Consider the following 20221-nt stretch of genomic DNA (forward strand, 5'->3'; position numbering starts at 1 on the left):
GGATTAGTATATTTCATAATGCCAGCAGCAGACAGCCCTGGTTTTTACTGGGGTTCATTTTAGAGCATGTTTAAACTAGTCAGATTGAGTGATGCTTCCAGCAACTAATCGCATGTCAAATAAAAGATATTTTATGTAATAAATTACCGCTACAAGTAATTCAAATGTCATTTATCAGTTTTATTATCAGTCAGGCAAAGTCTTGTTTCTCTATATTAATCAAAATCAAGCTTTTTTTTTTCTTTTTTTTTTTTTTTTTTTTGAGCAGTTTTGACACCTCTTGGCAAAAGTACAGAAGTGAAGAGGTAGAGTCACCCCCGGAGCTGAAAGGAGCAGTGTAACAGTACAAGAGGAATGAAGCTCAACAATGACAAGTAGAAACTTCAGGGATTTAAAATTGCCATTACCATTGTTTTTATACTAGCGTCAAAGCAGGAAGGAGTCTGTCTCTAAGAAGATGTATTTTATTTTTAGGGCTGGGAGACTCTTAAAAATACTCCTACCTAAATACCTAAACGTGCTATGCTTCTTCTCAGAGAGACCTGGACAGAAGAATCTAGATGACGGCATTGTCCCCCTCCCCCCCCCTTCTTTCACCTCTTTCAGAAAGACCAACAGTTTAACCCTTTGTGCCTACCAAAAGTAGGCAAGCGCGTGATGTTTTAGGCCAACTTTGTGATCAACCAGAACAATCTGTTCTGAGCAAGAAGTGTCCAAATAGCCGAGAGACCTGTTTGGTTTTAAGCCATGGAGGAAACAGCTGGAATAGAACAGATGTGGGTCTTAGAAAATTCTGCACCCCAGCTGCCACTGCTTGTCCTCAACAAATCCCATTAAATGGCTGGGCCCAGGGACACCACTAAAGAAAAAGTGTGGAGACCTAGCCTTTGGATAGAAGGAAACCCGGAGAGTATGTTTAGTGACCCAAAACAAACACAATGGATCAGAAAGAATGCCCGCCAGGAAGGAGACGTGAGTCCCAGCCTGACAAGTTGTGGCTACTGACTCAGTAGCTCCAATACAAGGCTTACCGCTGAGCACCATTTCTTGGGTCTCAGAGATCAGGGGACGCCAGCGGTTTGTGAGACAAGGTGACCACGGATGAGGTGAACTTGAATTTGTGCCACCTGGCCTCACCCATTCAGCCTTATCCAGAAAGCAAAAGAAAGGAGATATCTAACTGACATCCGTGACACCAGAACCCACCGCCCGGCCCCCCGCACTGCCTAAGCCAGCGAGGACGACGGCAAAGCAAGAGCCAGAAGGTAGCTCCAGACCACGTGGTGGGGGTCAAAACAAGCCTAGCATTTTGTTATGCCTTCCAAAATCTGACATCTAACACTGTTTTAAATTAACATGTTTTGAAAAAAATAAAACTTCTAAGATAGACAATTAAAATGAAGATAATTACAGAAAAGGCATTTTGAAAGACAACAGATCCAAGACTGAGTTATGTTAAAGACATGAAACTTGAGCTATTTTCCATCACTTCGAAGCGAATTTTAATCTTTTTAAACTTTTTATAAGTGACTTAAAGAAGGGGTTCTGGTTGTATTTTGGAGACTGTACATTTATTACTAGTTTGAAGAACCGTTATTCCTCAAACAGCTTCACTTAAAAACAACATGGGTCCTGTTCTCATGTAATAATTAAAAGCTAATTCAAAAAAGGAGCTTTACATTTAATCTGAAATTCTCTAACAGACTGTCACCACATAAATATACATGGTATAGCCAGGACAAGGAAGGAAAGAAGGAAAAGGAAGGAAGGAAGGAAGGAGAGAAGGGCGACGGAAGAGGCCACCCCAAATCTACTAATATTAACTTTAAAAAATAAAATTAGGAGAGGAGTCATTTCAGTGAGCAAACGAGAATGCGGTCATGAATCAGATGTTCACGTTCTTCATGAAAGAGTGACATGCAAAAGCATGATGTAAGAAAATAGAAACAGAACCAAGAAATACTTTTATAGATTCTTACTTGTAACCAAAATATTTCAAACAACACAATACACTCATTTATTCTGGTCCCTCATCTCTTCTTAAACCTTTGTCACATACTTAAAAGTTTGTCTAGGAGAGGATTTGGGTGTGGCACATTCTTCTGGAAAAACCCAAGAGCTGTCTACTAATCCCGGTTTCTCCCGGCTTGCTGAGTCTGGGAGATGGAAGGCACTGCTCTTTGGCCAGAATCCTGAACCCCAGACAAGGTTAAAGCAGGAGTTTGAACGGGTGACTTACTGTACGGCTGAGAAATGAGGTGAGGGGGCTGGACAGGAACCACCTGTGTGGCTGGGCCCAAGGACGAAGGCTCATCGGCAGCTGTGCCTGACTGCTGGAAAGCCAAATCAATCTCTTCATCTGTCAGCCCTGGGGGGAGAAGAGGACATAATTGCAGGTGAATACCTTTTGCCACTGTCCCTGGCCGCAACGAAATCTTCATTGAGAAAAGACCCTGAGAGCCCACAGAGTGCCTAGCATCCTGGTAAGTTTCCTCCCCGATTTCGGATTCTCCGGAACCTCTCTCAGTTGCAATTTAACCTTAAGCGACAGAATATTAGCCTCCACACTGCTTCCAAATGTGGCTCATTCAATTTCCTTAATTTATCCTTGAGTTTATTGCTGCTTTTGAAGTCGCTCCGAACTGCAATTCTCCATTCTTCCCCCGAAAACAGATACCATCAACTGCAAATGTGACTCATTTTAATCTGTAATGGTGTTAAAAAAAGAGGGGGAAAAACTAACAATAATGCATGAAAACAGACAGGGAAACAAAAAACTAATTATTGGGTGAGACGACTAATTAGTCTCGATCGTTTCCGAAGACGGGAATAATTTGCTTTATTTTATGACAAATGCAGAAATAAAAAGAAAAATCAGGACTGACTGTGATTAGTATGAATGGGATATAGAATGTAAAGAAGAAAATAAAACAAGAAAACAGATCAAAACAAGGCCAGACCCAAACTTTCAGATGGTTATTGCTCCAGCCTAGCACAGGCTGCCGGAACCGCCTTTGGCGAGCTTCTCTGCTTCCCTTTGTTTCCATCCTCCCCACACTAGCGCGCACTGCGCTCAGGACAGCCCGGAAGAGCAGGGCGCCATCTGCAGTGGCTGCAGCGCGTGGAGAGGATTTGCCCATGGGAGAGTAACAGGCCGGGGAGGGCCCGAGGAGACCCTATTTCCAGTGGGCACCCGGCTGCAGCCCACTGGGGACGCTGGCCCTGTGGGAAGAGGACGAGGATGCCAACCAACCCGAAGAACAGGAACGAGGTGTGGCGCACAGGTGTGAGAAAGACTTGCCCGCAGGGCCGGTCCGAGAAGTGGGTACAGTGGGTACAAAAGTGCTCGGGCCGCCGACAGTGGGAGCGGCAGTGGGGAGGTCACTGCTAAGTCTGCAGAGACCCCTCCGGCCAGCCCGTGCTGTTCCAGGAATCCCAGTATCCGGTGCAGCCGCCACGCAGAGCCTTTAAATGAGGGCCGAGGGCTTTTCCCCATCTGGTCGGCAGCTCTCCATTAGAGGCCCATGGCCCCGCGTATTTGCCCCTGGGGGTAGATGAAGTTCAAGGAACTTCTGAGGATCAGCATCTTCCGGAGCACGGGGCCGCCCGCTCTGTGCCAAGGGGCCAATAGATGGGGCGCATTACTGCTCCGGGGCACAGCACCGCCCCACACCACACTGGCGTGTAGCTGGTGCAGTGCCTCTGTCCCTTTTCAGGCCCCACCACCAGCGGTCAGGGAGAAGGCCCGCACTACTCTAAAAGGCCCTGGACCCTCCATTCCCCTCCCTACGCTGAGCAGATGAGGGCTGTCCCCCCTCTGAAACCGCAGCCCTGCCCCTTCCCCCTCCGCACACAGGGGAGCCAGCCAGCGGTGGGCAAGGCTGCCCCTCAGTGAAGCCTGACTGCTGCTGCGGGGGGGCCCCAACGCACCCCACTCTCAGTGCACCAACGGGGCAGATGAAAAGGCTGGTGCCAAGCACCTTCAAATACAAAAGCTACCTTTGAGGATGCGGGGCTGTACTGGGCCGTTCCTCCTCCCAAATTCCCCAGCTTGCCCCAAAGGCCTCCCGAGAGAAACAGGGGCAGGACAGACGGACAGGTACCCCGAGCGTGTGCCTCTCGGGCTCCATCCAGCTTGGGAGTGGCGGCTAGTCAACCTCCGAAGAGGAAGGAGAACCCCTTTCAGAGTTCTCGGAGGAAAGACCCGGTTTTAACCAGTTCGTCATCCGCCGCGCGAGAAGCAGGCGCACGTGCGGCGTCAGCAGGGGCGATGGTCACTGGTACAGCACGGGCTTTCATAAACCTGGTGGCTCGTGTGCCTTGTCAGCCGCTGGCTGCAAATGAGGATAATTTTCCCAAAAGGAGCATTCAGTTGCTTTCTCATTTTCCCTTTTGGCTCTTTCAAATATAAACAAGTACGATAATGTTTAACGCTGGGGAAATATACAGTAAGTCACGGGCTGTGCCGCGGCCCTGAGAGCCGGAGCTGGTTAAAGGGACAGCACTCCCTGCCCGCTGCTCTGCCCTCTGGCTCGGAGCTTTTACGAAGCCTATTTTCCTAATAAAACATGTTCCTTGCGTTATTGCAGCCGAGCCCACTACTGAGGCCGTGGTTTAAAGGGCATCAGCACTTCTTTCCAAGCTCTTGTTTTTCAGAGACCTTATCATTTGATGCTCTAAATTTACATTGGCTGGAATTCTGATATCCCCAGTCCTCCGGAGAGTCAGGATTTTGATTTAGTTACATAAAATGAATCACTTTTCTTCTTGTAAAAAAAAAAAAAGCATTTTCATGATCTCACTGAATAATATAATTTCATAGCTGGACCACGATCCCAGGCACTGCGTTCATTTAACAGATAAAGAACAACAACAACTAAGGCCCGAGGAAGGTGAAAACATGCCTCAGATCCCACGAGGCAGGCATGGTGCTGCCTGCTCGACAACCCACGGCTCTCCGTCTGCCGCCTGGTGGCTGCCCCTCTAGCACAGAAACAACAAATGGCAGATTCTGAAATCACGTCTTAAGTCTTCAAGCTTGTGAGAGGTTGAGAGAAGCACTAAATGGTCTCTCTCAGCCCCAGCTGGCACCTCATCTACAGGTGAGGGCTGACGAATGGCGTTTGGGGGCCAGACCAAAACAGCACAGAAACCGAACGCCCGGATCCTATCTGCAAGTGACACCGGGACAACTTTTTGAACAACTCCAAAATGACAAGGGTAGTGTCCCCGTCTCGTTCTAATATTCTAACTTCCAATAAATCCAAAGGCCTCTCACAGACCTGAGAGCCCTCTTCCTCAGAGCGCCCCCAGATTCAGTGTTCTCTCAACTCAGGTTGATTCATCTGGGACGCATGGAGACTCAGCGGGAAGGGGTGCATCTCCGTCAGAACACAACAGTCACCTACGCAGTCATGGCTCCTGCTGCTGAACTGACCAAGGCAGGGAAGAGGGACAGCCACAGGACCCACACACAGGACATCCAGGCTTCCTTCCCCTCCCCTCCCCCCTACAGACGGCAGAGAGCTTAGACTGAGACCTTGCAGAATCCCAAAGGTTAATAAAAGGAATAAAGGAAACCGCCAATTGGAAGTGAATTATATTTGGCTGTGAAAGCTGAGGCATAGGCTATATCATAAAAGGCATCTCTTTGCATTGTTTACCATCACCCTGACTAATGCAGACCTTTTTTGTTGTTGTTGTTTTAAATAATCTCATGCAAATTAGACACACACACTTCCTTCCAGTTGATTGCTATCTGCAAGGAATAATCTAACCGCAGAGGGACCAAGCAAAGGCTGAGCAGAGCAGAGATGGGGGCAAAGGGTGTTGCCATCCTGTGGCAGGCAAACCTCCTGCCATGGAGTCTTCCTTTAGTCACCACCTTTGGAAGAATTAGCCAATTTCAATAAAGCCCAAGAGTTTCTTTCAGTTGGGGTATCAGTTTGCATTATGCGATACTACTAGCACTTTGCATTTAGATGCTTTCGGGAACGTCAACCTCTGCCACTTGCCAATTCCAAGAGCTACCTGCCTTGGTCTGTGACAGTTAAAACGTTATCACTGACGGAGAGTAAAACTAAGAAAGTCCTGCTCAGTTATTCCATCCACTCACTAGCTTTAGCCAAGAGGAGGAGAAAGGAGTGAGGGCACCTGTCCAATATGAGGAGGCCAAAACACCTGTCTCTGAGAGGCAGTGTCATTTAACCTTTAAGATCACAGGTGCCTGGAGGAGCCTGGGTGTCTCAGTCGATTAAGCGGCTGCCTTCAGCTCAAGTCATGATCCCAGGGTCCTGGGATGGAGCCCCACGTCCAACTCCCTACTCAGCGGGGAATCTGCTTCCTCTGCCCCTACCCCCACTCATTCTCTCTCTCTCAAATAAATATTTTAAAAAGGACAAAAAAAAAAAAAAAAAGGACCACAACTGCCTGACTGGCAAAACTGAGAGCTCTCAATTCACACAGTGCAAACGAGGGTCCCGAACACCCGGAATCAGGGTGGACTCCTTGTTCTCTCAGTTCTCTGGAATCTACTTCCAGAACCAGTGCCCTTTACAAGGAGACGGCTGCGGCCCCAGTGCAGAAGCCGCCCGGAAGATTTCTTTTCCAACACTTTCCCCAGGGTGGGATTCTTTTAAAAGAACAGAGCAAGCAAGTTACAAGCTATTGATTAATAAAGCCCCTTGTTACTGCTGTGGGCAACTGAAGTGAACGGCCTCCTCGGGGCTGCCACACCTGCTTGTTTGTATCCCCTAGAAGATACACAGGTTTGTTTTCTTTTTCTAAAGGTTTCGATTCAAATGCAAACAAAACCAAACTGGTTGACTTTGTGAGCTGCAGCCGGGACCTGGGACCTGGGAGCTCGACGCTGCAGGTCCTTTCCCACGGACTCAAGACAAAACTGGGCACCGGGAAGAGCTGACTTTTTCCTGTGGGACTGGCTGTGCAAGGGCTTCTCAGAATAAGTCACCTCGGTGCTGTCCCCAGTGACCGCTGAGCACTGCCACGGGGCCTGGCCCTATGCAGGTGAAGCAGAAAGACAGGTGACAGCAGACAGCAGCATTCCCTGCATCTTGCAGGTCAAACAGGTCAAACAACAGCCCGGACAGCGGGGTTAGGAATAGTTTAGAAATAAGCAAAGTAATGAACACCCGACGGCACCTTCCAGCCGGGCCTGAGTTTTATAATAAAAATGTCAAGTCTGGCTGGGATTGGGGAACAGGGCCAGAAGGCCAGCAGCAAAGGGCGGCAGCTGCAGGCTGGCCACTGGGGCCATCTTCCTCCCGCATCACAGTCCCTCCATGTACAGGGTTTGGGTGATTCATCTGGGACACGCGGAGACTGTGCGGGGGTCACCTCTCTGAGAACACAACTAGTTATCTCCCCATGCACACTCTGAGAGGAGATGAGGCAGAGAAGACAGCTGGCTAAAAATACTCCCCAAATTAAAAGAAAAATCAACTCTCTCAGAAAAGGTTGGGGGGGGGGGAGGGAAAAAAGTATTTTTTATTTTATTTTATTAACATTTTGTTGGAACAGTAGAGTACAATAAGGACTCTCAGAGCCTCTAAAAGTCGTTGGATGACCTGTAGACCCCTATTTCCCAGTGCCTTGTATAAAATTGAATTTTTTAAACATAAATTACACGTAATGACGACACTGTAAAAACTAACAGTAATGGAAAGCTGTGCTGTATTTCATTAGCCTGTATTATTCCGTGCCACCTGATCCAGCCGGGCCTTGTTTATGAGTTAGTGTGTTAGCAGATGCCGATGGAAGCATTTGCTTCGACCTTGCTCTTCTCATTGGGGCATGAAATTACGACGGCAGCACCTTGATATTACAGCCATAAATACAGTAAACTGCAAATTTAAGCCAACGGCTCCTATTGTCTCTGAACATAAAGCTGATCGGTATTTATTTAAAAGGAGAACAAAAAAAATATTATATATCACCTTGTTTATGGGGCCTCCCCCACCCACTTTCTTATCCCCTCCCCCAGCCCCCCAACCTGTCTAATTCACTTGGTTAAAATATTAAGCAAATAAGCCAAGTGCTTTCTCCTCTACTGATTAACTATTCTCAAGCGGTGAAAACAGTTTTTGAGAAAACTAGTTCCAAATATCATTAGCCCCTGAATGAAAGAGTTTTTATAAAAACTGATCTGATGATAGGGCTGGTCCCCACCATCTGATACTAATATGTAAATTCAGAAACAAGACATGAGACTTTCCTGTCTCCTTAAATGAGGAAAGTTCAAACAATAGGAGAAAAGTTGCTGATGATGCCCTGAAATTGAACGTCCTTTCAGTACCCTTCTAAAAATCATTAGGCAGAAATGCTATTTCAAAAAGCAGCAAAACACTGCCTCCTGCCACCTAAGGAAAGAAAGAAAGATACCTAACCAAGAATATAATTCTCATCTCAACACAGGGAGCCGGGGACCTCTCATTAAAATTTGCACCAACCCCCTCCTTATCCCATTGAACCATAAAGACAATATATCCTTTAAATACATTAAATGTGCAAGAAAAATAAACACAAAGACAAAAGGACACTGGCTATCACCCAGCCACGTCTCCTAGTATAAATCATTGAGTAAAAAGCCAGCGCCAAATGTATTGCTTCGAGACTGAGGAACCAGGCAGCCTTGTTCCACTGTCAGTCTGAAAAGAGAAGGCAGTCTGTTCTCCTGATGTTGGTCAGATGCAGAGGATCCCTCTGCGTCTCAGAGAGGCAGCCGAGAGATGTAAAAACTCAGCCAAGTCCAAGTTTGGAGATTTCTCACAGTTGGTGGTGAAAACGCCAGCACGCCAGCAGGCAGGCTCTGCAGCCCACTACCAGCAAAGCCGCAGAAGGACTGTCGGAGCCCTAAATCACATGCAAGTTTCGGGGAGCAAGTGCGTTCCAAATCAGACAGGCTGGGGCCCCGGGACCCAGTGCTCAGTAGCATCAATGGCCAGGATCACTAAGTTTTGTACATTTACTTTGGATACGTTATTCCACAGGCAGACGTACTCCCTTGGAGCCCTAAATTACTTCAGCCACACCAGTCACCGAGCTTAGCTCCTTCCGCATAAGGAGGAAACTTCCCTATAAAATTTATTGAGCTTCTCTGGGGAGTAGTATAACTGGTGAACAAGACAGAAGTGAGCTGCCCCTCTGTGTAACCCAAATTGAGATCTCTCATATGAAAGACTGGGAGGGTTTCCAATCAGCATCCATGATGTCTATTTTTAGATCTATAGTCTAAAGGTTTTTTTTTCTTTTAATCCCTCTCTGCTAAATTAAAAACAAAAACAAAGACGAGTTGATTTTGTTATTTGATCATCAATTCCAAAGGATTAATACCACGGCAAATATTGTCGCCGGCTGTTGTGGACGGCAGTATCTAAGCCAGCAGGTCCTTGGCAACAGGCTGAGAAGTCAGCCCTGCCACGGTGCGCTGAACAAGTCCTGGGGAAGGAACTGTGTCTTTAAAGACCGGAGGGTTTGATAATCAGGAATCATAGCTATTTGAATGCCAAGGGCCAGGTAAGCCAAAGGTATGTTTGTGCATATGCAGAAAAGCCAAATTAATAAGCACTTTTAACTATACTTGAATCCTGCTCCTGTTTTAGAAGAGGCAGAGAAGTGTATTTTAAAAAAAAAAAGAAAAAAAAATTTTTTTTTTTCACCTCTGACAACCAAACCAAGAAATTCAGATCTGGAAGAAAAGCCTGAAGCTCATCTGGTCAATCTCCTATTCTTTTCCTTTTTCTTCTGTTTTAAACGTCGAGAGAAAAGGACACAGAGAGGGACAGTGACTCACCCACAGCCCCTGGTGAGCCCCAGAGGCAAAACCAGATTCTCAACACTGAGTTCTTTTTACAGGGTGGCCGATGAGGGGTTGGGGGGGGTCAAGCAAGAGCAGCCGGACGTGCGTGCTCCCCTCTACTATCTGACACAGCTAGGACATTTTTAATAAGCAAACTCTTAGAATCAATCGCCTCGAAAAAGAAGAAAAACAAAAAGAATATATATGGAGCATAGGGTGAAAACAAGGTAAAGGGTATACAGAACCTCTATGTTAAAAAAAAAGAACATATGTATCTACACACATACAAACACATCTATTTAGTTGTGTGTGGGCATAAAATAAAGAGAGATGACACAGGTAACACTGGTTACAGACAGAGGGGACTGGCAGCTGGGGACAGAGACTGAAGGCAGACTTTACACTGTCTATCCTTAGGAACTGTATTCCATGTGAATATATTTCCAATTCAAAAGGATAAATTACTTTTTAAGAACAAAGAGAATATCTGGGAAGGGAAAAAAAAAAACCAAAAACCCTTAATCCTGAGCAAAATCACTTAAAAATGTTTATCCCCATTTTCTGGAGGAGAAAAACCAAGACAGAAAAAGAGACGAGCCCAGAAAACTGGGATTAGATCGATTACCACATTTTCTAATTTCTTGCTTAACCCATTGTGGCTGTAACCACAGCAGCCAAGTACAAGGTGGCTTTCTTTCTTTCTTTCTTTTTTTAATGTGTGTTTTTAAAAGGCAGGCATCTGTTCTATTTTGACACATCCTGGCAGCCCAAATGTTTCTTTCAGCTCTAAATATTTGCTTCACCAATGGAAATGTTTCCATCACTGCAACAAAACAAACATTTGCTTTGGGATGGTAGGGACAGCCATACGCTGTTTCATATGTTAGTGATCTGGGAGACAACTTACCGTGGGCCCCAGATCAAGGTGGAGATTTCTGTTCCTTAAGGAGAGCACTGGCGTAAGAGCTCGGGGTACCAAGACACACTTCAGTCACTCAGCTGAGTGCTGGGACGGTTCAGTGTTCATTTGGGGTTTTCTTTAGCATCTTGAATCTTAAGTATATGATCAGAAGGCTTATTATTTGGCATTCAACTTACTTCCTAAAGTTTTAAATTACCATGGAACTACCAAATCTTTTAAAGTCCTCATATTAATCTGATATTAACACATTAAAACATGCTGTGTCCTAATAGGTCAATACAGTACGTAAATTATTTTGTCACACCTATCTGTGTAGCTCAAATGACTTTGGTATTGGTTACTACCGTCAACATTACTAGCGTAGAGATAAATATTTAGTACTCAACCAAATCCATAAATATTTGAGTGCTTATTTTGCTAGGCAATGTGAGAGCCAAGACCTCATCTTCCCTACCTGTTAAATGGCAGCCTCCCTAAGACCTCCTCCCCCCAATTTCTTATGTTGAAAGAGTATTTTGTGTCTTCTATTTATAATACATGTAATATTGTATAATATATAAACATAAGATCTACAATACATAGACATATCTATCCACTGATAGTAAAAATAGCACGTCAATTGCAGAAAACATGGAAAATAAAGAAAAGCAGGGAAAGTAAAAATCATTTACATTTCCACTCTCCACCTAGAAATAACAGCCAAAATTTATAAAGCCCAAGTGTCAAGGAATAATTTAAGGAGCTTTTTATATTTTTAACTGTTTGAATGCCAAACAGGAGCAGGGCCGCCAAGGGGTGCAACTCCAGGGCCCCACGTCACTGTGCCCGTGGCACCTCGTGGGCCTGTGCAGCGTGTAACCCACGCGGCAAGAGGTGACAGGGGTGGCCCTTTGGCTCCCAATTTACAGGTAAGGAAGCTGAGCTACGGGGACAGTAAGCAGTCTATCTCGGGTCCTAGTGCCTGCAGGTGGGGACAGGCAGGAGTCCGCACAACTCCAGACAGCTCAGCGCAAGTACTCCAAACCTCTCGTTCATGTTGAAAGGAGACGCTGCCATCCTGCCCTCACTTCTGGCGTATCATTCAGATGTGTTGGTAAAGTTATTAAGATGGAATTTTTTCAAAATAAAAATGACTTTTTTGGCATTAGAATACCCCAAAGCTGGCAAAGGAAGTGCCAATTGAGAAGTTTGCTGTGGAAGTACAAACCGAGAAGCTTCTAGAAGATAATTCCGCACTCTATCTCAAGAGTATTAAAAATGTTCAGGGGGGCCTGGGTCGGTCAGTCGGTTGAGTGTCCGACTCTTGGTTTTGGCTCAGGTCATGATCTCAGGGTCTTCAGACGGAGCCCCGTGTTGGGCTCTATGCTCAGCATGGCATCTGCTTGAGATTCTCTTTCTCCCTCTGCCTCTGCCCCTCACCCCCCCAAAGTAAATAAAATCTTAAAAATAAAAATAATGTTCATAACCCTTTGACTCAATAATTTTACTTCTAGGAAATCATAAAATATATAGTATAAGACTAATGTACAAAGATGGTTCCTCACCGTATTTTTAAGAAAAGCAAAACATTTAAACGACGTAAATGTCCAAAGAGGACTGACTAGACAAATTAGGACACATTTCAGTAATGTGGTATTATTCAACTGTGCACATTCTCATGAACAATTTCTGATGGCATGGGAAAATGCTTTTGATACATTAAGACATAAAAAGCAGATGTTATATTCATAGCTTGATCTTAATTACATTTAAAAAAAGAACAAAAGGAAGCAGGAGAGTTGCATCATTTTTAACTTAATCTGAATCCAACGTATACATCTTCAGAAGAGAGAAGGGAAATCAACGCTACAAGCAGTGGGGAGGGCCCACCATTCCATTCAAGGAGTGCTGTGTTTGAAAGCGGGCGTGACACAGGACATCCGAATTGGCTGTCTGCTCAACTCATCCCCACGCGCTCTACGGTCTGAGCGTCCTGCCACGGGGAACTTCTCTCCCATATATCTTGGCACCCATGTGCAAAGCCAACCGTGTCATCTGGTGTTGAACCAAAGATCTGCTTCAATGGGAAGAAAAATGTTGCCATACCAGACCTACTGAGAAGCGATACAGCTGTATCCCGCAAAACACCCTTCTATGGGACTTTTAACAATTGTTTTAAAAATATTTAACAGATATATTTCCATAGTACAGTTCCGTATTCTAAAGATACAGAAGGGTATACGGTGAAAAGCTGTCTCCCTCCCACTCCTGCCACCTGACCATGCAGTTACATCTCCCAGAGACAACCACTGATACTAGTTTCTTACATGCCTTCTAGAGATAGTCTATGAATATGAAAGTGCTCTTCTATATCCATATATACATTTTATATATTAGTGTATATATGCATATGTATATTTTTTGTATAAATAATAGCACGGTGTAAACACTATTCTACAAGTTGCTATTTTTAATTAATACATCTTAGAGAGTATTCCTTATTAGTATCTGTAGCGCTCTCTCATGCTACTTAGTAACTATAAGGTATTCCATTTTGTGGACGTACCATAACTTATTTAACTTGTCCCCTACTGCACACATATTACAGAGCCCCAAAACAAGTCCTTGTATGTACCATTAGTACATGTGCACGGTGTCCCTGGGAGTAGGCTCAGATACGTGCAGTTCTAATTTTGATAAACACTGATTAACCCTCCTGAGAGTGGTTTCCATTTACTTCCCACCAGTGTGCGTGTGTTTCCCACAACTCTGCCTGCGTGATGCTATCAAGCTTTTTCTTGGTCATCCTGAAAGGTAAAAGAATGGCCTCATTGTAGTTTTAAGTAAACTTTTGCTGGCGTTCAATACACATATAGAAGAGCACACATTTTAAGCCAACAGTTTGACGTATTTTCACACAGTGAAAATCTCCATGTAGCTACCACCCAGATTAAAAAATAATAATAATAAAACAACAGCCTGTGGAAGCAGCCCTCATGTGCCCTTCCCGTCACCACTGAACTTCTACCACCACAGATGAAATGTGCCTATTTTTGAACTATATAAAAATGGAATGATTCCGAAAGCATTCTTTCACAGAGGACTTCTTTTGCTCAACACGATGCTTGCGTAATGCACGTACACTGTTGTGTGTAGCCATGGTTCACTCCCTCTGACTGCCATACAGTATTATTACACAGGACAAGCATGAACTACAACATATCTGCTTGTTCCACAGCAATGCTGATAATCACATTTTTACACAGAGACTTTGGAGGGGACCTGCTGGATCATGTGGGGTGTGCATATTCTCAGTTGAACAGACACTGTCGAGTCTCCAAAGTGGTCAGGCCAATTTACACTCACACCAAGAATGTGGGAGACTTCTAGCTGTTCTACATCCAACACCAAAGTTCAGGGTTTTTCCATTTTGGCCATTCTGGTGGGTGTGAAGTGATTATCTTGTTCTGAATTTAATTTGCATTTCTCTGATGACTAATGAGGTTGAACTGTCTTTTTGCATATTTAGTGTCTTTACTGGGTACAGTGTCATATACATGTATGTGTAGATATACACTATTTATATACAGATGCATAAATATGGTAAGTTTGTTAACTGTGTTGTCAGAAACTTGATTTCTGTCTGTGTGTACTATCAATTATTAAGAAAGAGGTTTTAAAACTTTCCATTGTGATAGCAGATTTGTCTAGTTCTCCTTTCAGTTCTGTCCATTTTTGCTTTCTGTATAATGAAGTGATGTTATTTGGTATATACATACTTAGAAATGTCAAATCTTCCTGATGACTGATCATTCTGAAATTTCCTTACCTCTCACTCCACTTTTAAGTCTATCTTGTCTGATATTAGTATCTGGTTTCTTTTGGTTAGTATTTGCACAGTATCTTTTCCCATCGTTTTCCTCTTAATCCTGTGTGTCTTTTCATTAAAGGTACATTTGATGTAAGCAGCACTGAATGGGGTTAGCATTTTTTTTAATCTAATCTTGACAAACTTTGCTTTTAATGGAGTAGTCTATTTACATTTAACGTGAATACTGAAATTTAGGGGTTTATCTCTTTCATCTCACAATTTGTTTTCCTTTTGATCTGTTTAATGCCCTCCTTTCTCTTCTTGCCAACTTTTTAATTCAGCTTTCCCCTCCATTGGCTTGTAGTCAAGGTGGTTTTTGATGGATTTCTTCACTGTAGTGTTACTAACTTTCCTTTTGTAGTTACTAAATAGCTTGGAGGAGAGACTCTCAAACTTTCACCTCTAATTTCAGCATCCATCAGTGGACTGTGTGTCTGCGATGATAATTACTGTCATGTTTGCCTAATGGGGGGATCCTCAATTTTTAAGAGTGAAAGGGGTCCTAGGCTGGAAATGTCTGAGAACCAATGCCCTAGATACCACCATACACCCTTGACTTACTATAGTTTCATATAAATGAGAAATGTTACCATTTTGCCAGCAATTCCAACACTTTCATCCATCCTTCTGCCTGTGTTACTGTCACACATTTCAATTATACATGTGTCTTAAACCCCACAAGAAAGACACCGTTATTTTATACAGCCAATATCCATTTCTATTTGTCCCTTCCCTTGCCTGCCTGCATTTCGTGTCTTCAGGTAGGATCATTTTCTGTCTGTCTGAAAACTCCATTAGTGTTCCTTTCAGTGTAGGTGTGCTGGCAATGAATTCCCTCAGTTTTGTTTATCTGGAATATCTATATTTTCCTTCACTTTTAAAAAGTGTTCTATTGTGAAAGAATTTCAGGCTTACAGAAGAGGTGCAAGAATAGTACCAAGAATTCTCATGTATCTTCCACCCAGATTCTTCAAATGTTAAATTTGCTTTATTATTCTCTATCAATCTATCTATATAGTTATTTTCCCTGAACTGTTTAAGACTAAGTTACAAACAGGATGCCCCTTCCTCCCTAAGTATCTCAGTATTCATTTCCTGATTATGGGGTGGGACTCCATGCTCATACGTAACTGCAGTACAATTATCAAAATCAAGAAGTTAACATTGTTAAATTTTTATCTGTAGCTCAGACCTCTCCTCTGAACCCGATTCCCATTAACCCATATGCCCACCTGGGGCCTCCACTCGTATGCCTGACAGACACCTCAAACCTACCATGTCCAACACCGAGCTCCTCATCTTGCCCCACCAAGATTAATGGCAACTCCATCCTTCTAGTCACAAGGTCAAAACCCTTAGAGTCATCCTTAGCTTCTGCTTCTCTTTCAGACCTCAGATCCAACAAATCAGGATATTCTGTTGGATTTACTGTCACATAATAGCCAGGGATGTAACTGCTCTACCATTTCCATTATCGTTCTCCAACTGTCTACTCTTACCGTGGCAGCCAGGGTGATCCTGTAAAAGCTTAAGTCAGATCATGTAAGCCCTCTGCTTAAACCCTATGGTGGTCTCACATTTTATGAAAAGTAAAACCAAAGTCCTCATGTGGATCAATACTGCCCTATACAACCTCACCTCCTATCAATGCTGCGTCCTCAGCTCTCACTATGATCCACCTTGCCTGCACTCTGGCCTCCTTTCTGTTCCTAGAATTTGCCAGACAAGCTCCCTCTTCAGGCTTTTGTACAGGTGGTTCCCTTTTCCTGGAACTCTTTCTGCCCAGAAATTTGCATAGCTTGCTTCCTCATTTTCTTCAAGTTTTTGCTTAAATGTCACCTTAGTGGAGACTTTCCAGACCATTCCATTTAAAATCACAACCTTCCAAGAACTCTCTATTGATCTTACTCCACTTAACATTATGGTTAAATTTTATTCCCCTAATGGTCTCCTTTTCCTCCCACCATTAGAATGTAAGCTCCATGAAGGCAGAGACTGGGGGCTATTTTATTTACTGCTATCTTTCCAGTACCTAGAATACTGCCTGGATTCTATTGGTACTGGTAGGTGTTCAACAAAACTGTGTAGAAGGAAACCCAATATGCAAAACAGCTACTCACAGGTTTGGGGAGAGCCAGCTGGAGCATGGAGCAAACCCAGAGTCCCACGTTCTTGATCCCTCTTTGCCCCTGAAACAGCTCGTTAGAACCTCCAAGGAGCCGCAGAGGTGAGTGTAAAACTGTAGCCATATATTCATTCTGCACTAAGGCACACTAGTTTGTTCCCAACCCAATAGGCCTTGCACTCTTCAGTCCTCCACCCTGACGCTCCACCCGCTGCAGACTCCTTACAGTCCTACTCCGATCTTGTCCCTTGTCCTGGGTTCTCTCTCCCACCACCAAAGTCTCCTCTGGACACCCCAGCCAGGTCACTTGTCTGTAGGCATCGCCATCTATACAATATTCCTCTGGTTGTCAAACACAGGTAGCTCTGTAACTTTCCTTGTGTCTTGTATGGTTTTCTAACCATTGTTGAACTTTTACTGTCTTATCTGCAGCTGTATCAACTAAGCCTAACATACGGATCAACCTGTAGTGGGCATTCACTGAATATTGTTCATGAATAAAGCATACGGGTATTTAATGGACTGCAGATTGTTAGTAACTGAAAGATGTATTTGTAACACTTGGGGACAATCTCTTTTTTCTCTCTTTAAAGTTATTTACCATAAAACTCACCGCCACTGCCACAATGAGCATGCAAGATTATTTCTGAAGTTCTATCCCATGCAATAAGGCAGGACATAAAATTAAAATATTTAAGAACTGGAAAGAAGATCACAAAATAATCAATTGTAGACATTAGGATTATATTTCCAGAAAAATCAATTCAATAAAAAAGTTTAATGAGATGGCTAGATTTACAATATATACTTCTAAAAAACTGAAGAGCATGCCTATGTACCAGCAACAATTAAAAAATAAAATGAAAATAAATTCCTCTCACAATAGCCACAAGAAATATAAAATTACTATGAATCATCTTAAAGTATGTTAGATCTATATAAAGAAAACCTTGCAAGAGAAATAAGAATGTTGATGGGGCACCTGGAGGGCTCAGTCGGTTAAGCATCCAACTCTTGGTTTCAGCTCAGGGCATGATCTCGGGGTCCTGGGATCAAACCCCGTATCAGGCTCTGCACTGAGCGTGGAGCCTGTTTGAGATTCTCTCTCTCCCTCTCTCCTTCCCCCCAACCTCTATCTCTCAAAAAAAAAAAAAAAAAAAAAAAAAAAAGAAGAGAAATAAGAATATTGAAATAAATGGAATAGTCCTTTCAAATTAATTTGAAAGATTCGATCCAATAAAAATTCCAATTATTTTAAATTTTTTCAAAAGGTTACCCTGCATAAGCACATAAGAATGTACAAGTAAGAATAATAAGGAGTGTTTGGGAATTCATTCTGTCTCCTCTGCTGGATATTTAAATATGCTGCTTTGAAATCTATTTAAACTAGCTCCTCTAGGGATTTCAGTATGCTTCCGTAACTCATCAGGGTCTACTCTGAATTAATGTTCTACCACTTTACATATTAAGGACCTTAATATGATACATATTATTATATGTGCCATATTGTATGTATTAACACATTTTATTAAGAATCAATTTCATTTACACCTCCTTGTGCCTTTCGTGCTGTTGTTCTACTGTTCATCACATATACACATATATGTATGTGTTATAAATCCAAAAATATCTTATTGCTTTAGACAACTTTTACAAAATTTAAGAATAAAAATAAAAATAGTATTTTATATTCACCCACAAATTTCACATTCCCCACGCTCTTTATTCCGTCTGAGGATCCAAATTTTTCTCCTGGTATTATTTTCTCTTCAGTATGAAGATCTGCCATTGATATTTATTACAATGCATGTCTGCCAGCAACAATTTCTCTCAGCTTTTACTAGAAATACCATTATTTCTTCTTCATATTTGATGGATATTTTTACTGTGTATAGAATCCTAGGTTGACAATCTTTTCTTTCAGTGTTTAAAAGGTATTATTCCACTGTCTAGTGGGCTACCTGGCTTCTGACTATAACGCAGCCATCAGTCTGATCACTGTTCCTTTTTCTTGTCTTTAGTATCCAGCAGCTTCACTATAGTAGGTTTAATTTTCTCTGTATTTATCCTGCTTGAGGTTGGCCATTCTTCCTGGTTGCTCTGTGTGTGCATGTTTTAATCAAAATTGGAAGTTTTTCAGCCAACATTTCTTCAAATATTTTTTGTCTCATTCTTCTCAGATTTTGAAGCTGTGATTACTTGAATGTTAGGCAACTTGATCAGTGAAGCTCTGGTCTTATTTTTTCAATCTTTTCCCCCTCTTTGTACTTTAGTTTGGAAGATTTCTACTGACCTGTCTTCAAGATCACTGATCCTTTCTTCTCTTGTGCCCAATCGGATATTAATCCCATCCAGTGAAATTTCAGTGACAGGTTTTACCTTTTTCAGTTCTAAGATTTCACTTGGTTCTTCTTTACAGCTTCCATACCTATATGGCATCTCCTCACCTCTTTATCCTTTCACCCATATTTTTCACATACACTCAATATATTTTTCAGTTAAAGTGTTTTGTGTGTGTGTGTTCTGTGAGTCTATTTCTATTGATTTTCACTTCAAGTAAGGATCACAAGTTCCTGTTTGCTCATCTCTGCATGTCTAGAAAGTTTTTCTTTTATACTGGACATTGTGGATGGTAGGCTGTAGAGGCTCTGGATCCTGCTGTCTCCTTCTAAAGACCTGAGTTTTGTCACAGTAGGCAGTCAAATTACTGGCAGATCACCTTAATCTGGGGCAGACCGTTTTATACTTTCTTTTTTGTGCTTAATCCTTAATCCTAGGGAAAATGCCACAGTCGTAGGCATTTCCTACATGTTTCCTCCTAATGGGTGTTCCTTCTGGGGATTCAAATGAAAGTCCAAAGGGTTTATCAAGACCCTCTAATTTGTTAAGACTTAAGCTCTAAATGCTTCCTTTCCTACAGTAGGTAGCTGCTGAAATCAGCCTGGAATCTGTGACACCTGCCCTGTGCATGGGCAGTTCAGGGTTAGCCTACAATTTGAAAGGTGTTTATATGCAGGCTGGGGTTACTCCCTCCAAAGTTCTTCTTCCTGTAATTTCCATTTTAAGTTCTAGCCACTCCGGCATCTTTGAAATCCATCCCCCAATTCCTCAAACCAACATGGTGGCAGCTCTCTGCTTAACTTCTATTTGCTAGAACCTGATGGACAGAATCCCTCAAGGAAAAAGTCATACAGAGTTGGCTCTCACCCAAAGTGGTTCATTCTCTCAAGAATCAAATCCTCTCCAATTTCTGATTGCATTTGGTTGCTTTCTTATGCCTTCAAATAACATTTTCAAAATATTTTGTCCAGAATTTATATCTGATATTGGTGGGAATGTTATTCTGATACAAGCTACTCGCTTATTACTGAAAGCCAGAACTCTAACTCAGAATGTTTTGGGTTTTTTTTTTTTAAATACTTATTTATGTATTGGAGAGAAAGGGTGCACATGTGCATGCATGCAAGCAGGGGAGGGAGAGGGGGAGAGAGAAAATCTCGAGCAGAC

At 43.0% G+C, this 20221-nt stretch overlaps 1 protein-coding gene across 1 annotated transcript in view; it reads right to left on the reverse strand.

Moving 5' to 3' along the window:
* The window catches only part of PEX14 (peroxisomal biogenesis factor 14), a 135248-nt gene that overhangs the window by 24844 nt on the left and 90183 nt on the right, over positions 1 to 20221 (reverse strand). The window contains exon 4 of the mRNA XM_032393785.1: positions 2240 to 2368. Within this exon, the coding sequence (XP_032249676.1) occupies positions 2240 to 2368 (129 nt within the window). The remainder of the gene's footprint in view (positions 1 to 2239; positions 2369 to 20221) is intronic.

The sequence above is a fragment of the Phoca vitulina genome, unplaced genomic scaffold (assembly GCF_004348235.1).
Source record: "Phoca vitulina isolate PV1807 unplaced genomic scaffold, GSC_HSeal_1.0 scaffold2, whole genome shotgun sequence".
Classification (NCBI taxonomy): domain Eukaryota; kingdom Metazoa; phylum Chordata; class Mammalia; order Carnivora; family Phocidae; genus Phoca; species Phoca vitulina.